Source organism: Taudactylus pleione, unplaced genomic scaffold (genome assembly GCF_031769625.1).
Source record: "Taudactylus pleione unplaced genomic scaffold, aTauple2 ptg000244l, whole genome shotgun sequence".
Lineage (NCBI taxonomy): Eukaryota > Metazoa > Chordata > Amphibia > Anura > Myobatrachidae > Taudactylus > Taudactylus pleione.
In genome coordinates this window covers 13,777,127-13,797,664 of record NW_028284646.1, presented here as the reverse complement: position 1 = coordinate 13,797,664, position 20,538 = coordinate 13,777,127, and the positions used below count along the sequence as shown (strand labels likewise).

Sequence of the window (20,538 nt, the reverse complement as noted above, 5' to 3'; positions counted from 1 at the left end):
ACTTCGGGAATCGGCTGAGAGGTAAGTATCAGTACCTGTAGGTGCAGGGTGTGCGATGTGGGCCCCCCTGGACCTAGGGGCCCGTGTGCACCACACATATTGCACCCATTATAAAGACGCCTATGCCTGGTTTGTATTAGAGGTTCAATTTTAATCCCTCTCGTTGTGACCAATATAAATGGAAAAAGGGGGGGATTTTAACCCCCTATTGTTCCTCAGCACACTGAATTATATTTGCAACAACATATGAAGACTATATGGTAATAGAAATTCAGAGATATTAGTTGCATGCATTTGCAAATACATGGGAAGCTGCTAGGCCACGTCACGGCTTCTCTGTCACTAGCAGTCCCTAACACTAAGGGGTTCACATCCAGGGTGCAGGACAAAAAAAAAAAAGGCCAGCCCAGGCATCACACCAAAAATGGAATGTATTTGCAAATGCATGCAACTAATATCTCTGAATTACTATTACCATATTGTCTTCATATATTGTTGCAAGTATAATTCAGTGTGCTGAGGAACAATGGAGGGTTTAAATCCCCCCCCTTTTTTCTACTTGGTATTTTCCCTCCCTTTCATGCACCTGAAAAGTACTGCCAGATTGATTGAGCAGCTGCCATTTTTGTTTGTTTGTCATGAGTTGCATGAAGAAGCCAGCATTAGGAGGGCATACTGGTTCTAGTAGCTCTAGTTGGAGTTCCTCGGGGCGACTCCCAGGTAAGCTGCCTCTCAATTTGGATGCACTTATGTATGTGCCTTTATCATGAGGACTTACATTTGACAAATTATATATGTGCCTTTATCATGAGGCCTTATAATTGGTATGTATTACAATTGGGGAGAGCGTTTGGGCGTAGGGCCCCCGAGGCTACTCTTGCTGGACCTCCTCAGGGCATCACCACTTAATACACAGTTACTTTTCACATCACCTTTTATGTTTTGTTTTTTTATTCATGTAATTTTTTTCACATGTAATTTTTTCAAATATATTTTAACCCCTTTTTCAACACTTATTAACTACTCGCACACATCTATACTTTTTTGGGGTGCCCGGCGCCCCGTACATGAACCCCTTAGTGTTAGGGACTGCTAGTGACAGAGAAGCCGTGACGTGGTCTAGCAGCTTCCCATGTATTTGCAAATGCATACAACTAATATCTCTGAATTTCTATTACGATATAGTCTTCATATATTGTTGCAAGTATAATTCAGTTTGCTGAGGAACAATAGGGAGTTTAAATCCCCCCCCCTTTTTTTCTACTTGGTATGACCCCTCCCTTTCATGCACCTGAAAAGTACTGCCAGATTGATTGAGCATCTGCCATTTTTTGTTTGCGACCACTATAAATGTCAAGGGTCACTGGTCATGTGATATTTCTATGTGTATCTTGACCGGTAAAGGGTCTTAATTAATTTCTTTTGCTATCCCGCCTCTTGGCTAATGAGCATTTCTCCATTAGAAGTGTTAATGTAAGGATACTTGCACTTGGTATATGTATAATCTATATATGGATGCACATCCCTAATGGGACAAGCTCAAGTATAGAGTCCTGTTGTACGCGCTTCTTGTCTCCACTAACATTCTACTAGTCTCTACAGTATTTTCTTCTGCAACATCGCCAGACTAAAATCTGTGCTGTAGAGCATTGGTTCTTAGCCCACTGAAGCTACTCGCTATACCTGACGAGGCGGGTTGCTGTGAGATGGAAGAGGTCAGTAACATTCTACATAGCATCCAGAGAACTTCTGGTCTTTCACAGGTGAGTGGGCTTACCCCTCTAAAGCCTCGAAAGATGCTCCTTTTTCATGCAACCTCACATTACTTAGCGTTTTCTCCCTTCCGCACCCTAGCTGCTGTCCTAGCAGCCTTCAGTTCTTTCATGGTCATAGCAGTTTTCTCTACACTTTAGAGCTTTCGTGGCATGTGGGTGCTTAATTCCAACATTGAAATAAGTGACACTATTCTCCTAGAATCTGTTGGGACAGCGAATCTATGGGCTATTGCACATCTGTACAGTAAAGTGTGACAGTCACTATATTCCATGCAGGGGGCTTGCTTGGGTTTCCCGTTCAGTATCTGATATTTTCATTACACATAGGCCCTCATTCAGAGGCGGTCGGAGGATGCAAGCGGTCGCTCAGAAACTGGGCGGAGCTTGCATCCTGACCGGCCGCCTCTGTTTCGGTCGTTAGGCTGTGGGTTTACACCTACAGCTCTAACGACCGCTAGGGTGGTGGTCGCGATGGTCATAGACCATCGCGACCATCCGGGCTTACTTCGAGACCCTAGGGTAGGGTCTCACTTGTCATAAGCCCCGGAGAGCTTCTGGCTCTGTCAGAGCCGGAAGCTCTCCACTGACATCACTAGTGATGTCAGTGGGGCCTCCCCCAGACGGCAGGCGTTCCCATGGGAATGCCTCCGTTTGGGCTGCCACCCCCCCGGCCCGCCTTCCAAATGGGGCGAGCTGTCAATTAACATCGACAGCTCGCCCCCTTTGGAAAGAGACCCGCTACGACCGGCGCTGTCAGTCGTAGCGGGTTTCACGCATGCGCACGAAGGAGCCGGCTCCCTCGCGTGCATGCGCACTGGACAAACATCGAGGCCGCGCCTCCGAATGAAGCCCATAATGTATGGGATGCTTCTCTATATTGGTAACTCTCCCTGGGGGGCTGTTGCATCTGTACCTATGTTCGGGCCAGCAGTTGCTACTGACTATGCACTTCCATCATGTTGGAAGTGATCTATTGTGTGGGGGTTTGTTGCTGTGGTTTTCTTTCCAGCTGCAGGGTTTCAGTTGCTGTTTTATCCCTCTATTTCCAGAATGGGTTGTAACGCTGTTTGACCCTCTGAAAGGAATTGTAGTCTCAATTCTTTCGGAGCCGCCTCTACCTCATGCCCAGTGGGTTCTCCACTCGTTGGAGACTTCTATGGTCTAACCCTTTTGCTGGTTGACAACCTTGTAATAGTTGGACCTCAAGAATGGTTCATGACGACTGTTCGGTCTTGACTTTTTTGCCTCCCTGTATACTCTTTGTTAAGAGTCTGTGGACAGGATCAGCTCTGCATCTGTAGATTGGTATTCTCGAGTTTTGTTCTCATGTTACTTCTCTTCTCCTATGGATTCTGGTTGGGGCTCTCTGCTACCAACAGTCTGGCTTGGTGTTTTCAGGTGAGCTTACAGTATTTTGTTGATTCTCATCTGCGGTTGTTCTCTCGCTAGCCGTTCTATTCCATTCTATTTATGCTGTAAGTTGTGGAATTTTCTATGGCTGTTCAGTTCTGATTGTCTCCTGTCCTCTACGACACTTGATTATCAGCTCTTGCCTTTCCATTAGGCCTACGGTTCTTGGCGGTTCCTGTTTCAGTTTTGCAGAGGGATCGGCAAGTTCTCTGCGCTTCCTACCCGGGAGGTTGACTTTGGGACGTCCCCACTGTCTTGAACTCCAGTGTCCCGTAGTGGATGAAGGAGAAAATAGGATTTTGGTACTTACCGATAAATCCCTTTCTTCGATTCCACAGTGGACACTGGACGTCCGCCCAGCACTGCGTACCTGCCGTTTTCTTTGGTTCCTTAAATGGTTGTGTGACTGCATGTGTTCCCTGCAGTGGGTTCCTCTGTTCTCCTTCAGTCTATCTTGTTCCGTTCTGTGGTCTTCTCCTTCTCCTCGTTTTCCTGTTGTCCTCCGTCTCCTCTCGGGCTCAGTTCTTAAATTGGGGCTGATGTGGCATAGAGGGGGAGGAGCCAGTCAAACTTCTAAATTATTTAAAGTGCCAGACTCTACTCTACCACCGTCTATACCCCACTGTCTTGAACTCCAGTGTCCCCTGTGGAATCGGAGAAAGGGATTTATCGGTAAGTAACAAAATTCTATTTTCTTTGGTGTTCCCACAGAAAATATGACCCTAAAGTTTCCATGTTCTCGTGAGTGCTTGCTTTTCTTCAGATGGGTTTAGACTTGGGTCTTTGCCTGGCTACCCTGAGAGTTCGAGTTTCTGCATTGTCAGTATGTTTCCAGCTCAGAATAACTGCCCTGCCAGATGTTACAACATTTTTGCAGGAGGTTCTCCATTTGCAACCTCCATTTGCCCCTCCGGTGGCACCGTGGGATTTGTATTTTGGTTCTCGGGGCACTGCAAGCTTCTCCTTTTGAGCCCTTGGATAAGGTGGACCTTAGATGGTTGAAAGCAAAGACACTTTTTCTTCTCGCTATTTCCTCAGCTCGCAAAATTTCTGATTGGCAGCACTGTCATGTCGCTCTCCATATTTGATTTTTCATCAAAATAGAGCGGTTCTTCGTGCTAGAGCAGTTTACCTTCCAAAGGTGGTATCCCGTTTTCGTATTAATAAAGAAATTGTAGTCCCAGCCTTTCAGTCTTCAGACCTTTTCTAAAGGTGAAGCTTTCTTGGATGTGGTTCATGTCCTACGTATCTACGTGGATCGTACAAGCTCCATCAGGAAATCAGATGCGCTCTTAGTGTTTATATGGGTACCACAAACGAGGCTGGCCAGCTAAGAAACAGACTTTGGCTCGCTTGTCGCGTATGGCTATTTCTCAGTGCTATACAAAGGCTGATCTCCCGGTCCCGAACAAGGTGACTGCACATTCTACTTGGTCTGTGGGACCATCGTGGGCGGTTAGACATGGCGCCTCGGCTTTACAAGGTGGCCACTTAGTCTTCCATCCATACCTTTATCAAATTTTATGCATTTGATACTTTTGCCTCCCAGGATGCTTCCTTTGGGCGGCGGATTCTCCTGTCTGCTCAGGAGTGTCCCCACCCTTAATGGTACTGCTTTAGGATGTCCCCAAGTTAGATCCTGTGGACCCTATGGACCCTGAAGAAGAAAATCAGAGTTATGGTATAACATACCTCAGTTAACTATTCTTTTCTTTGTGGTCCATAGGGTCCACAAGGCGCCCACCCTGATGCACCTGGCCTCAGTTTGGATCTATGAGAATCGTTTTGAGGTAAAAAAGAGAAACTCTCTCTTTTTGGGGGCACTCTGATACAAAAATGTAAATCTAAATTAAAAAGTAACTTTTATTAAATATGCATTAAAATTATACCCGCCATAATGCACACATACGGTGTGGATCATGACGAAGAACATAAGTAAACCAAAAACAGAAACAAAGGATTAAAAGTAATATCACAAATTTAGAAAGCTAAGTGAAATATTACAGGGTGGTATCAGATATACAGTAATGGTGTGATCACCAACTACAAGGTGGTACCAGAGATAAGTAATGGTGTGATTACCAATTAACTTGTTTTTGATATATCATCATGTGGTATAATAACCAAAACCTTGTGCAGTTATCAAGGTGCAGTGACCAACCAATATATCAGCAAGCACGGGAATGTCAGTAATCCCTCCCAGTAGTAGTAAAAGGATATGAAAAAGGTATAAAAGTGTGTATGTATGTGTGTATATATATATATATGTGTGTGTGTGTGTGTGTGTGTATGTATATATATGTGTATATATATATATATATATATATATGTATATGTGTGTGTATATATATATATATATATATATATATATATATAGAATATTCTCTGTATTCACATGGTCATGATATATATACATGTTGGATAGGCGATGTTAAGAAATCAGCACAACAATGGTGATATCCCCTAGGAATGATCATATGTTTGTGAACATATTTGATATAAAAAAGGTGGATCGCCAAATGCCCGCGTATATGGTTTACCACAGGTACCAATAGAAGAATAAAGATATAGAGAGAGATTAAATTCAGACTTCTCTCTTTTATTGGTGGTTAAATAGCAGCTGCTGCATGTCATTATGCTGAATCAGTGAATGACATGTGAGCTTGTTATTAGCTCACCCTGGGGAGAGAATAAGTGTACTGAGCATCTGCTGTTAGATCCAGTTCACAAAAAGGGTCCTGGTATAAATAGTGCAGGAGCCTATTCTGAACGGACTCTAATGAGTGCCCATAGATAAAGATGCTATAGATAGTGTGTGTGTGTGTATATGTGTGTGTGTGTGTATATATATATATATATATATATATATACACACAAACTATATATAGAATAAAATAAATAACATAGTATGAAATCAGAGTCTGTGCTGCTGCCAATAACATACCCATAGGGTAGTGGTGAGAAGCACAACCCCGTATACAGTGATAGAAAAGGGAGGTGAAAGCTGCACTGTGACTATTACAGGTAAGGCTCTGTTTGCTAGCAGGTATTGCAGGGTCACTTACTCTCTTGTGTCAATATAGTCACTACATGCGCTTAGAAAGAGAGGAAATAGAGGTATCTGGGTGCTCACGCAGAGAGCCGGCATCAGATAGAGAGATTCGCCATATAGAGAGCCTGACAGCGTGCTGCTGATGACGATCCGGCCTGTACACAGCGGGATTCACTGGTCCAAGACGCGCGTTTCACTGCTGCTTCCTCAGTCTGATACTAGTGAAGTGAAATACACAGGTGATCTTTAACCTGTGTATTGGCCAATCGGAGGGCGAATGTCCTCGTAGTAATGTCTCTCCCTATTGGCCGAATTGGAAAGAAATGGGAGAATGAGTCACTGGGGGGAGGGATATTTAAATGAGGCTTCTCACGGACTGGAGATCCAAGCTTCGGGAGAGAATGAATGAAAAAGGGGGCTCATATTTGAATCTCATTTAGTGTAAGAAAACAGACAAAAGAATAGACAATGAAGTCAGCATTGCAGCCTATTGTATAATGGGAAGTCGACTATAGATCAGAATAAGGAGTAATAAAAAGGAAAGCAAGAAAAGAAAATAATGAGAAAACCGTTTTAAATGAGTGACCGTGTACAAAAGTGCATCTGTCATATGTGAGTGAGTGAGAATAGTGAATGTGCAAATATGAATATGATAGATGGAATAAAGATAAATAAATTAAAATGAATAAACATTGAGTGAGTATGACCCCCCAGTGTGGGGAAATGTAAAAAAAAGGATAGTGAAACATGAGATTTGTAGTGTCCATCTGTGTGAGAAAGAGGGGGAGATAGATAGATATATGTGTGTAAATTTGAATAAAAGTTATTCTAATGTATGAAGTTAATGCACAGAGTGTCAAAAATCACTCAATTCACTATTTGCCGAACAGTGAGAATTATGTGATGGATGAGATGATTAAAGAAAATAATATTGATTATGCAAAGGAAAGATGATATATAATTCGTAGAGTACATATCAGGTGTTAGGGAACCAATTCTATTGATCAATCGAAACATAGGATAAGTAATTAATACAACTATTCATTATTATGGGGAAAAGTGTGAAAGCATACAGAGTTGCACATACGTGAATAGTAAACAGTGTATGACAACAACATTTGTGAATAAAAGTAATATCATAAAGGATATCCTCTCTGTGATGGCAGATTCTAGAATAATACGTTTCTGGCATTTTTAATATTCTCCACATGCTCCAGGATTCTTTGTTTAAAAATGCGGGTGGTAATGCCTACATATTTGAGATTACAACTGCACTCTAGGCAGTATATGACCCCCATTGCGTTGCAGTTGATGAATTGTTTTAAATCAATATTTTGGCCTTATCTGTCGGTCATTCGTTTTTTTTGGTAATATATCCGCAGGTTTTGCATTTGCCACAGGGGAAAGTCCCTCTTAGTTTTGTCTGTCTCCTGGGGTTTCCTACATAGTGACTCTTAACCAGTTTGTCCCTAAGGTTTTGAGATCTCCACCAGCTGAACATGGGTTTATCCTCCAGGGATTTTTTCAGGTCATTATTCATCAATAAGATGTGCCAATGTCATGTGACGATCTTTTGAAGATCTTTCCATTCATTACAAAAATTAGTAATGAAGCGTACTTTGTTTGTAGTCTCTCTAGTTTTATTTTTGGAGAAAATCTAAGTTTCTCTGTTGGTTTTTAAAGCCTGGTATTTAGCGGTCTTGATGATTTTCTTGCTATAGCCTCTGTTGAGTAGGCGTGTGGTGAGATCTTCACTTTTCTCCAAATAGGCCTCCTCAGTTGTACAATTTCTTCTTAGCCTAAGGAACTCTCCCTTGGGTAAATTATTGATGGTGGGCGGGAAATGAGCACTGCTTCTATGCAGAAGGGTATTTGTAGCCGTCTCCTTTCTGAATAGTTCTGTTAGGAGATATCCCTCACTATTAGTGAATAGGTGTAAATCCAAAAAGGTGGCTTCATTTTTTCTGATGGTATGGGTTATTTTCAAGTGAATTGAATTCAAATTAAGTTCGTAAATGAAGGTGAGTAGGTCATCATGATTCCCATGCCATATCATGAAGATGTCGTCGATATATCTTAGCCAGGAGGTTAATATGGCTAGTAAACTGTTTTGTTAATCCTCAATGAGATCATCTCCCTCTTCCACCATCCGAGGAACAAGTTGGCATACGTGGGCGCACATGCCGCGCCCATCGCAGTTCCCCGATCTGTAAGAATATATCATCAAATGTGAAATTTTTGTGTGTAGGATGAACTCCAGTAGGTCCAGCAGAAATTCCTTAAAATCATCCATCCCTTCCATTTGTAGAAAATATCTGACTGCTGAAATGCCTATTTCATGTTTAATGCTCGTATAAAGGGACTCGACATCAAGTGTGACCAGGAATTGATCAGCCTCAAGTTGTATGTCGTGTATTTTTCTTAGAACATCCCTAGTATCTTGAACGTATGATGGTAAAGTGTCAACATGATGTCGCAGTTGTTGATCTAGGAAGATACTAGCCTGTTCCGACAGTCCCCCTATTCCAGAGACAATTGGTCGTCCAGGAGGGTATTTCAAGTCCTTGTGGACTTTGGGTAGCATGTAGAAAGTCTGTGTTTTTGGTTTGTCCACAAGTAAGAAGGCATGTTCTTGTTCAATGAAACCTTCAAAAAAGGTGCTATCACTTATCAGTTTGATATAACAAGTCGAAAAGTTCTGTAGGGTTGAAGATAATCTGTTTGTATCAGGTCTTGTCGTATAATTGCCTGTGTCTGCTCAGGAGCGTCCCCACCCTTAATAGAATTGCTTTAGGACGTCCCCAAGTTAGATCCTGTGGACCCTGAAAAAAAAAATCAGAGTTATGGTATAACATACCTCAGTTAACTATTTTTCTTTGTGGTCCATAGGGTCCACATGGCGCCCACCCTGATGCACCTGGCCTCAGTTTGGATCTTTTCTTTGCATCACTGATTCCCTCTTTGTATTTTGAGTACTTCTTGGGTACATTGTACTTCCTTCCCCACTTTCCGTCTCTTGCCGTTAGGCTTGTTTACAAATTGAATGCCTATGGCTGGAGGTGGGGTATATAGAGAGGAGGACCTGTGCATGCTGGAAGCTTCAAAGCTGTAAGCTGTTAGGTGCAATGGATCACTCCAACCACATACCCCCCAAGGTAGATCCTGTGGACCCTATGGACCTCAAAGAAAAAGAGTTAACTGAGGTATGTTATACTATAACTCTGATTTTTTTCGTTTAATCTCAAATGAATTAAACGAAAAATGCAAAAAAAAATATAGTAAAAAGGGTGATTTTGGGGTTCTTTGAGGGCACCTTGAAAAATTTATAAAATTTGTTTAATAAAAATCAAATATTTTTCATTTAAAAATATTGTAATTAAATTTGGGGTGCCTACACTAACAAAAGTTAACTTTGGGGTAATTTGAGGACAATTTTTTTTTTAACCAAAAAAATGACATGTAATTATTGGACTAATTAAGCTAATTGGAAAATTCAAATTTCCTAAATAGTCATTAGGGAGTGGGTGGGGGGGAGGTTTGGGTCAGCACAGTTTCCCAACATTTTAACCTTAGAATAAAGATTTTTCTTTCCATCTCTTACCCTCAGGGAGGTGCGAATGGAGAGATGCGAATTCAGTCTGACTGGTTCAGTGCGAGTTGCTGTTAGGATTGCAAAATGAATTCGCTATGCAAATTCGAAGAGAAAATAGCAACTCGCATCTATTTGGATTGACCCCATAGTATGCAATACGAAGGTGTTACTACCAGGTGGTGTTCCAGGTATTTTTGGAATAACAAATGCAGTTCCACTACATAAAAGAGGATGTAGGGAGGAAAATAATAATTAGAAATATTTTTTTTTTTTTAGAGTCAAACAAAGTGCAGTGTCCAATTTAGCATGGACTTGCTACTGGAAGATTTAAGGTCTGGTTCTGATTTTGAGTTGGGAGCAGATCAAAACAAAGCAATTTTGTATCTGGAACAATGTTTCTCTGCAAGAGGTGCACATATACTTTATATATTTGTGTATGCAGGGTAAATACTGGCTGCTTTTGCATGTAGCCAACAAGTGCTGGACACCTTTATTTTTACACTGCAATTTAGATTTGTTTGGATGTGCCCCTCTCTAATCTAATTCTCTCTGTGAATCTTAATTCTCCCCCACCAGGCTTTGTCAAGATGCAAAGTTACTGGCTCTTTTTTTTCTATGCTCCCAACACAGAATCAGACCCTTTTTTTAGTTTTTTCTTTTTTTTTTAAACTTCCCAGCTAAAGTGATTCATCATGGTTTACCAGTTGAAATGGCTTCTTTAAAAGTTAGTAAGGTATTTGATACAGTTAGTATTTATTTGATTAGCTCCATGCTACAATAAATTAATTTGGAGACTGAAAATCCTTGTATTTGTGAATAAGCTTTGGCTACAGGATGGGAGACAGAGCGGAGTAGTGAATGATGGATATTAGGGCTGTGGAGTCGGTGCACCAAACCTTCCACTCCGACTCCTCTATTTTACTGCTGTCTGACTCCTTTGTGAATGGCATATGTATATTACTGTATGTTATACAGTATAACAGATTTACTGTAGTAAATTGGTCATCAACACCACATAAATCAGGCTACTTTAAATTGATTGAACATAAAAATAAGAAGGCTCGAACACATGAGAAATATTATAAATAAGATTATGAATCATAGTATACCTTGACTTTTTTCAACTGTCTTGTCTTCCCTATATACATTTTACTACATCCACGTTCAGTTTGGTAAATTACAAATGTTATTTGACAGTTTATAAAACTATTTTCCTTTCTACCGTATTGTCTGCATTAAAAAAAGTATATCTTCCTTTGAGTATGTTTACATACCTTGCCGGCGCTGGGCTTTTCTTTTGCCGCAAATGCTTCTTATTTGCGAGGCAAGTAAGACGCACAAGCAGACTTTGTTGATTAATATGATATGCAGCATGTGTATGTTCTGTGTGCGGTCGAGTCTGTAACAATCATCACAACAGAACATCATGTGTAAAACAGCCGCTGACACTGTAATGTAGCATTTCATATGCAGATAAAGCTGCAGTCACACACACAACATACAAATGCTGGATATCATTTTACTCAACTTGTGCGTCTTATTCACATCACATTGCGAAAAAGATGCTCTGCATGAGTAAACTCGCACGGGACTAGGCGTGACGAAGGGCTGTATAACGCAACTGCAGCAACGACGACGGAGGACACATCTGTATTATGAGTGAATGACATAGAGTGCGGAATTCAATTGTATTCGCGGCCCGCATCTCCCGTCTAAAGTGACAGAAGATCGCGGGCCGCTATACAATTGTCCAAGATGTTCACGCTGATCGCGCCCATAGAGGTCAGGTTTAGCCGCGTAAAGCAGCTAAACCCGACCAAAGTGCTGGGCGCGATCGCGAAAAGTGATGTTTGGGCGCCCAAACATGTCACTTTTCGCACATTTCAGCTCTCATCCCCCAGGGGCTGCGAGCTGAAATGTAGCGCTGGCAGCTCATCGTGCCCAACAGGAGCAAGAATTGAATAGCTCCGTCAGGCGCGATAGCGGCTATAAAGAATTGAATTCCGCCCAGAGAGTGATAATTCCCTGGTTGCTTTGCCAGTTTTCCACTTTGTGAGTTTTGTTTGCTTGTTGGGACTAATTGAAGAGTTAAGCGGGGTACACACTATGTGATCCATTGAACGAGCTATCGTTCCGACGCGGATCAGAGTTATAGATCGTGCGGATCACGTAGTGTGTAAGGACTATCTGCGCGCTCCTGTGGTCGCATGCGATAATGTTTGGTCAATCGTTTTGCAAAGACAACTGGACTAGATCGCATGCGACACTGTTGCAGATAATGAAGGACGTTGTTCATTACCTTGCTCAATGTATACAAGCGGTATGATAGGTTGGGCCGACATATCGTCTGGGTACACATTGGCAAGTGTGTACTCAGCATTACTCATCATGAAAAAACTATGCTATAGGAGTTGCTGAAAAATTGTTATCATATTGGAATTTCACCTGTGTCAGTGATAAAACTACCAGAGAGTTTGGCATACAACATCTACAGTACACTTCTGTTATTTCCAATGCTTACTCTTCACATACCACCTCATGATGAAGACACACTCCTGAAAATCTACTAATAGCATCAGAACAGTATCCACACCAAATGTATAACAGTATAGAAGAAAGGAGAAAAGACACGCAGGGATGCACAGGCAACATACAGAAAGCAAAAAAAAACAAAACCTGTAGAGAACAAAAGACGAGGATTTACCAAAAACTACAATAGTAAAGATGACGAGTAAAATAGGTCATGCTAAAGATCATCTATATAATAAAATCAAATCCTGATAAAAAGAAATCTCTCTATCTAATCACTCATGATAATATCAGTGGTGGTCTGTTTAAATGTCCTGCATTCTTCTGGTAATTTACCTAAGTAGGTTATACAGTATCTGGTTAAATGCTAACCTTCCAAAAATAACACACATTTAATAGGATCCAATTAAAGACTGCACAGCACATAAACATTTCAACCATGTAGAAAACAAGAAGCCAACACATCAAAATATGTATGGAAAAAATATAAAATGTAGAAATCCATTTAACACATGGCATTGTATGAACAACACATTGTACAATGCATTTACATTATCAAACCGCAGAAATCACAGCATGCACAGTAAACGTAGAAAAGGGAGTAGATTCATCCCAAGTAGGTGTCAGTGTGGTCAAGTGAGGATAAATGCAGCCAGTTATCCTGAAGGAATGCAGTGGCCTGACAGCGGTCCATGCACATTTGTCAAGGGCTCTTGTATATTGCTATAGTGTGGAATATGTATGTTCTCCCTGCGTGTGTTTCTCTTACTGGTAGATTAATTGGCTTATGACAAAAAAATTTTTTACCCTTGTGTGTATGTATGCCCACACAATACTGAATATGGATTGTAAGCTCCATTGGGACAGGCACGTATGACTAAATATTCTTTGTAAAGCGTTGTGGAATATGTCTGCGCTATATAAATTACTTTCAACATATAAATACATTTTCTCCGCAGTTACAAGAGAAGCTATCACAAGAGGCTGTTCTCCGGGCTCTGCTTGAGGAGGAGCGCGATGCTCTGTTGCTTACAGTGCAGGACATGACAAAAGCTGCTAAAGAGGAGCGAACACATGTGAGCAGTATATTCTGTTTTATCACAAAGCAGTAAGATAAATAGTCTCAGTAATAACACCTATTTCTATTTCTGTGAATAAATTGCAGGTACAGGAGTTGCGGCTACACTGCATCACTGTGTACAGAGAAGGGCAGGAAGTGAGGGATAAACTACAGGAGGTAGAAGCAAGGTGTCAGAAGCTGGAAATGCAGAATGAGCAGCTCCAATCTGACTTGGGTATACAGGATAAAGTAGAACAAGTGTTGTATGCAACATGTCGAATACAATAAAAAAGTATTGATAATGTTATCTTTGGTTCCTTAGTTGGCAATACTGACTGTGCACCTAAACATTGCTAAATTTCTTCAGGACTTGTTTTCTTAATGTGGGCCTTATTTATCAATTTTGTGTTTACTAAAATAATGTGGAAATTGGTGTTTTCATACCTTTTCACATTATTTTAGTTTCACTGAATGTATTAATTTGTTTTTTGGAGCAGTTTTTGTAAAAAACTACTCTAAGCCCTTTAACTTTCATATTTTAAGTAAGCAGATTTAGGGGAATCTGTATGAAATCCCGGCACTCCAGGATGCCTGCTGTCAATATACCGACAGCGGCATCCTGATGCTCAAGATCTCAACGAGGATCCGGTAAGTATGTTAACCGTCCCCCCCCCCCCCTTCTCCCCCTAACCCACCTTTTCTGTAGTGCCTAACCCACCCCCAGGGGTACCTAACTCCAACCTTCCCCCCACTGCGGCTAAGTCCCAACAAGCCCCGCTATACTTACGATCGGCATCCCGGCTGTCCGGGATTCCACTGTCGGGATGTCCACTACTGTCTGTATTACGGCGCCGGTCTTCTTGCCGGGTAGTGGCATTCCGATACCGGGATTTCGTCAGCCGGGACATCGGCTGTAGGTATGTTAACTACATCCCAATTTAGGAATTGGAAATGCGATCTGCTTGAAATGTACTATGGGGAATTGAGAAAAAATATGTGGGGTCGGAAGTCCTGCAATAACGCGATTACAGGCAGAGCAGAGCCAGGAGCCAGCCCCTGTGATTAGCTTTGTGGTCTAAATACAATAATAATAATACCTATGTAATGGGTGCGAAAACATGCAAACTCTCATGCTTCTCACACCTCTGCAACTCACAATGGCAAAACATCTGTATGCATGTTTTGCCATTGCGAATATACAACTCGGGCAGAGTAATAGAGTGCGAGTGTTTAACTCGTACACCATTACTGCCTGATAACTCGGGAAAAAAACAGACCTGCTTCAGGCTAGCGAGTCTAGCCTTAGCAGGTCCGAGTTACACAGAAACATGCACATAGCCATGAGATCCATGCATTTTTCTGTGTGTTAAAAAGAGTAAACAGTTTAAAACTTACATTTGTTTTTGTTCCTATAAGTATAACCAGCCCTGGGCTCTGTTGTGCCTGTCATGGTTCTTAGAATACAGGGGACAAATGTGTAAGGTTTCCCTGTATTGTATGAACCAGCCCTGGGCTTTGTTGAGCCTGTCCTGGTTCTTAAAATACAGGGGAAAAATGAGTAGGGGTCCCCTGTATTTTAAGAACCAGCACTGAACTCTGTTGAGCTGATCCTGGTTGTGGAAATACAGGGGACAAAATGAGTATGGGTCCGCTACATTTTCCATAACGAGTACTGGACTCTTTCTAGCAGGGGTGTAATGCTACAGCTGGGGAACCCTTTCACCGGGTCCTCCGGCCAAAGCATTACACCTGACCGCTAGTCAGAACTTGGAGAACCACAAGAACCAGCATGCGGGGCATTAAGGGCCTGCTGGTACCTCCTAGTTCATTTTCAAAAGAAATATGAAAATAACCACAAGATGCACATACTGTAACAGTAAAATTTTATTAAAGCATACATGCACATACTTTCCCCCATAGACTTCAATGATGGGAAAGCTCCATTAGTCTATGGTGGGAACTGTTACATTGTGGCCTATGATGGTTAATTGAGGAGAACCTTGCGGTTACCACCAAAGGCTACAATGTAGCGATTCCCTCCATACACTTCAGTGGAGCTTTCCCACCATTGACGTCTGTGGGGGAAAGTGTGTCAGACAGGGTGACTTCTCACAGCCAACAGCCCCTACGGAGGCGCCCGCTAATTTCCTGGTGGCTCCTGCAATTACAGGACTCATGTGGGTCCCGGTCACTCGCGCAGAGGAAGGGTATGTATAAGCACATACCCTTTTTCCTGTCCGAGCTAGTTTTGGGTGCTGGTTTTTCTTTTTTTTTTTTAACCTTATTGATATCTACATGGACTAAAGAGGACGTCATCTGCTCTTGGAATAGGTGAGTATGGATTTTTTTTTTCTTTTACAGGTGTCTACTGGACACGTGGATGTGATTGGCTACAGGAATTATAGGTGAGTATGAGCGAATGTGAGTGTGCATGTACTGTATACTTTAATAACATTTTACTGTTATGGTGTGTGTGTCTTGTGGTTATTTTAATATTTATTTTACAGGAGAACTAGGGGTACCATTTTGCCCTTAATGCCCCTCATGCTGGTACTTTTGTTTCTCCAAGTACCAGTATGCGGAGGAGGCTTGCTGGGACCTCTAGTTCTCCAGCCAAAGACAATATTAAATCTATTTTTTACATACACTTTAACACAATCAACACCGGCACCCACCGGCCATGGGTGCCTGGGATAGCCCCAGGCTATCACCCCAGGCCTGGAGTGCCTTGGAGAGGGGGACCCCTTTTATTGAGGGTGTCCCCACCTCCCCAGGGATCCCCGGCCTGGGCCGACTAGCGGTCAGGTGTAATACCACAGTCGGGGGACCCGGTGAAAGTGTTCCCCTGGCTGTGGCATTACACCATAACCAGTGCTGGTTATGAAAAATGTGTAACTCGGACCTGTTAATGCTAGTCGCATTAGTGTGATATCCTCACGCTCACAAGTTTTTACATCTGGCGAGTTGAGGGACAAACTTGGACCTTTAAATGTTGCAAGAAGGTCCGAGTTTGTCCAGCAGCAAAAACTCGGACCCTATTACATTTGGCCCCAGGTTTTAGCAAAATTTTGTGGATATTCATGAGTATGTTCACCTGTAGGTTTTAAGAAAGGCCTTAATCAAATTGAGCCATTGGGATATAATGGTAGATTAGAGACTGAAGCTGAGTACACACTGACAGATATATTGGCGGATCAAATGATCGGCCAATGTATCTGCTGCCTATCGGGCAGTGTGTACCCACGATAAGTCGGTGAACGTCGGCATTCACCAACATATCGCATTGGTTGTGCTGCACAGCCGATGGACAGATATGTCTGCAGACATATCTGTCCATCGGCAGGTGTGTACAGGTGGTCGGCAGACCGCCCGTGTACACACAGCGGCAGCCGCGAGGGGGGCGGGAAACTCCCCCCGCCCACCAGGACACACCCCCTGGTCGCCAGGACCTGCGGGCAGGCACAGATGATGGTTGTTCAGTGTGTACGTACAACCATCATCTGCAGTGTGTACCCACCATGACACATGTAAAGTTTTGCTTTGCTAAGCATACCCAGCTTGCCTCCTGATGAAATAATAAAGGATCAATCCTAGCCCAGAATATCCCCTATGTTGTCCTTCATCAAGTGGTAGGCCAGAGCTCCATTTGTTCAAACAAGCTTGGTAGGCTTGATATTAGTCCTGGAGGAAGCCGAAATCGTGTGTTGATGGCACACGTATGCAGATTGTGGTCATTGGCTGAAAGAGGACCTGTCGTTATTCAAATAAATAGGTTTCTTTGCACAATGTATAACTATACATAAAATGTAATATAAAGTTCTCCTGGGTACCCTCTACCGCCAAATGATCCTGTTGGACCCTCAAACAGATGTAGGACCTTTCCATACAGCAAGCGCTGCTTTCTATGTTCTCCCTTGGGGGTGTGGTATAAGAGATAGACAGACAGTAATTAGTTAGACAATATCTAGATAGACACCAGATGTTAGACAGTCAATAGTTACAGGGGAAAAAGTTAGACACAAAAAAAAGTCAGACACATTAAAGTTAGACAGGTACAAAAGGTTGACAGGGTCAAAAGTTAGATATGAAAATGGTCGACACAAAAATGGTCGACTATTATTATTATTTTTTTTTAGCCCTAATCTTCACCCTAACCCTCCTTCCTGGTGCCTAACCCTAACCCTCCATTAAGTGCCTAACCCTAATCCTACAAAACAAACAAAAAAATGTGTTGACCATTTTTGTGTCGATCTTTTTCATGTCAAACTTTTGACCCTGTCGATCTTTTGTACCTGTCGAACTTTTTACATGTCTAACTTTAGTGTGTCTGACTTTTGTCTGTGTCAAACTTTTATCCTTGTCTAACTATTAACTGTCTAACATCTGGTGTCTAACTAGACATTGTCTAACTAATTCCTGTCTGTCTATAGTCCGGAACCCGTCCCTTGGGTAGGAGGATAGAAAATCTTAAGGCCTATTATTGAAAAGGGACAGGTTGTCTTTAGAGTCAGAATATAGGCCCTGATTCAGAGCCGGACGCTCTGACCAGAGCGCTCGCTCTGAATCAGGGCCCACCTCCATAATTATGGAGCGTCCTCCTGGACGCTCGTATAGCTGTGGGTCACCACCCACAGCCTATACGAGCGTGCAGGTTGATGGTCCCTATGGTCTTGACCATCGCGACCATCGCCACTGCGAGCCGGAGCCTGCGGTTGAGTTTCTCAACCGCAAGGCCCGGAGTGATTTTGGCTCTATCAGAGCCAAAATCACTCCCACTGACATCACTAGTGATGTCAGTGGGGCCGGCTTCTGACGGTAGGCGTTCCCTTGGGAACGCCCCCGTCTGGGAGGCACGCCCACCTAAGGGGGCGTGCTGTCTATCAACATCGACAGCATGCCCCCTTTGATCAGACACAACGAGCGAAGGAAAGTCCTTCGCTCGTCGCATCTCACGCATGCGCACGACGGAGCTCCCTCCGTCGTGCACATGCGCAGTGCACACCATCGACCCACTTGCGAGCGGACAGCCGCTCGCGAGTGGGTCTGAATCAGGCCCATAGTCTCTATGCTAACTTTATGTACTTTTTATTTTTTACAGTGTTTTTCTTAAATGAGGGCTATTGAATTGTATGTCTTTGTCAGGCTTGCCAGCAACATGGAGCAATCTTGTGGTAGTTTGGGAAACCTAATTATCAATAGTGCAGTGTGAGCTGTCTAATGTGTTGTTATTTTACAGAGGCAAAAGACTCACTTGTAAGCCAGCTGCAGGAGGAAGTTAAGGTAAGAAGTAGGGGATCAGTGGCTTAGTGGCAGGAAAGTTTTGATACCAGAGTTATCTTGCTGATGAGAATATGTATGGTGACAATGAGCAGTCACTGTGGTGTCCATGTTATATTTAATGTGGCTGGACACAGAAATGAAGCTTTGGTGTAGGTTTCTTGCTGTCACGTGCATATATCTTCAGTGGAATCTGTATGAGATGCCGGCGCTCGAGATCCTGGCTGTTAAAATCCTGGCGTTGGCATCCCGAAAGGGCAAGCATACCAACACTTGTTGGTCGGTATGCTAACTCTCCTCCTCTCCCTACCCTAACCCTCCCTCTTTGTTGCCTAACCCTAACCTCCCCCTCCCCGGTGCCTAACCCGAACACTCCCCCCCTTAGTGCCTAACCCTCCCCCCTTAGTGCCTAACCCTCCTCCTAGTGCCTAAACCTAACCCCCCGATACTTTCGTTATCCCAGCAGTCGGGATGCGGGACCCAGGAGTCTGCCTGGCGTCAGTATTTTGCCCCCAGTAATAGGAGTAATCCAGACCACCGGGATGCCGAATGCATACCTCTTCGGTAACTACGTTTTGGTTAAAAAGAAAAAAAAAAATGCAAATTGAATGTACACTATTGACGCTGGCACATGATTAACTGAGATCTGGTAGATTATCCTGGTTGGAATGGCACCATTTTATATAAAGAAAATCAGATTTATATTTTTGTCAGTGTGTTTCTGCATTTACTGTATTTTAGTTTTATTTTTCTTCTATTATTTTGTGTGATAACGTTACAAATTTGCAGCTGATCAGTGTTCTCATGACTGTGATTCTCCATTACCTTTTAGACTATCCAGCAGAAGCATGAGGCAGAGCTTGCTGAGGTCCGTGGAGATTCTGTTGCTCTGTGGGAAGCAGCAGAAAAAGTTCAGGTAAAATAAACAGAATAACTCTTGCTATGTTGCCCCAGTCTCAAAGGTCCTTTTATGGGATGTAGGTTGCGGCCGCCGGGCACAACCCCAACACCGGAATGCCAGGTATCTTTATGATAGGCGTCAAGATACCGACTCCTGTCATAATCCCGACAATGCAGAATGACGCGGGCCCGAATGGGGTAAGTACAGGCGTCCGTCCTCTTACCCGTGGGGGGGGGGAGGGATAGGTTTAGGGCACTGTGGGGGGGGGACTTAGGGTTAGGCACCCCCGGGGAGGGTTAGGCTAGGGGAAGGGGGGACTCAGGGTTAGGTACCCCCGGGAGGGTTAGGCTAGGGGGGGACTTAGGGTTAGGCACCCCCGGGAGGGTTAGGGTTCGGGGAGGGGGGGTTAGGTTTAGGCACTAATAGGGGGAGGTTAGGGTTAGGCACCCCTAAAGGAGGGTTAGAGGGGGGGGGGAGGGATGGGTTAGCTATACTTACCTCCGCTGTCGAGATTTCCTCCCCTCGGCCAGACGCTGTCGGGATTTGAACCGACAGCTATACAGCCGCCATTAAAACAATCCCATTCCCCTTTTACAGGTATGGTGCAAATAGAAATGCAAATAATAAAGGGCTTACCTTATAGCTAGATAATTTTTACGCTGGGTTATCTATAATGTATTTCTACTTCAGGGTCCATAGGGGGTCCACAGGGTTGACCTTGGGGTATAGCTGGATCTGGATCCATGGGCACCACGCAGTTAAAGCTTTAGCTGCTCCCAGGATGCACTTGGGTCCGTCCTCCTCTATACCCCGCCCCCGGCCACAGCACCTCAGTTTGAGTTGGTGCCCGGCCGGAGTCGGGTCACCTGCGCAGGGGGGCTGCAGGAGCAGCCCCCAAAAGCTTTCTATTTTTATTTAAAAAAAAAAAAAAAAGAGCCTGTT

The 20,538-nt window shown here is 43.2% G+C and overlaps 1 protein-coding gene across 4 annotated transcripts in view; it reads left to right on the top strand.

Annotated features, from left to right (window-relative positions):
• CCDC150 (coiled-coil domain containing 150) overlaps positions 1–20,538 on the top strand; it is a 183,867-nt gene that overhangs the window by 106,724 nt on the left and 56,605 nt on the right. For all 4 annotated transcript variants that reach the window (XM_088479720.1, XM_088479723.1, XM_088479722.1 and 1 more), the window contains 4 exons: positions 13,318–13,434; positions 13,524–13,653; positions 18,655–18,698; positions 19,528–19,611. In XM_088479720.1, the coding sequence (XP_088335846.1) occupies positions 13,318–13,434; positions 13,524–13,653; positions 18,655–18,698; positions 19,528–19,611 (375 nt within the window). The remainder of the gene's footprint in view (positions 1–13,317; positions 13,435–13,523; positions 13,654–18,654; positions 18,699–19,527; positions 19,612–20,538) is intronic.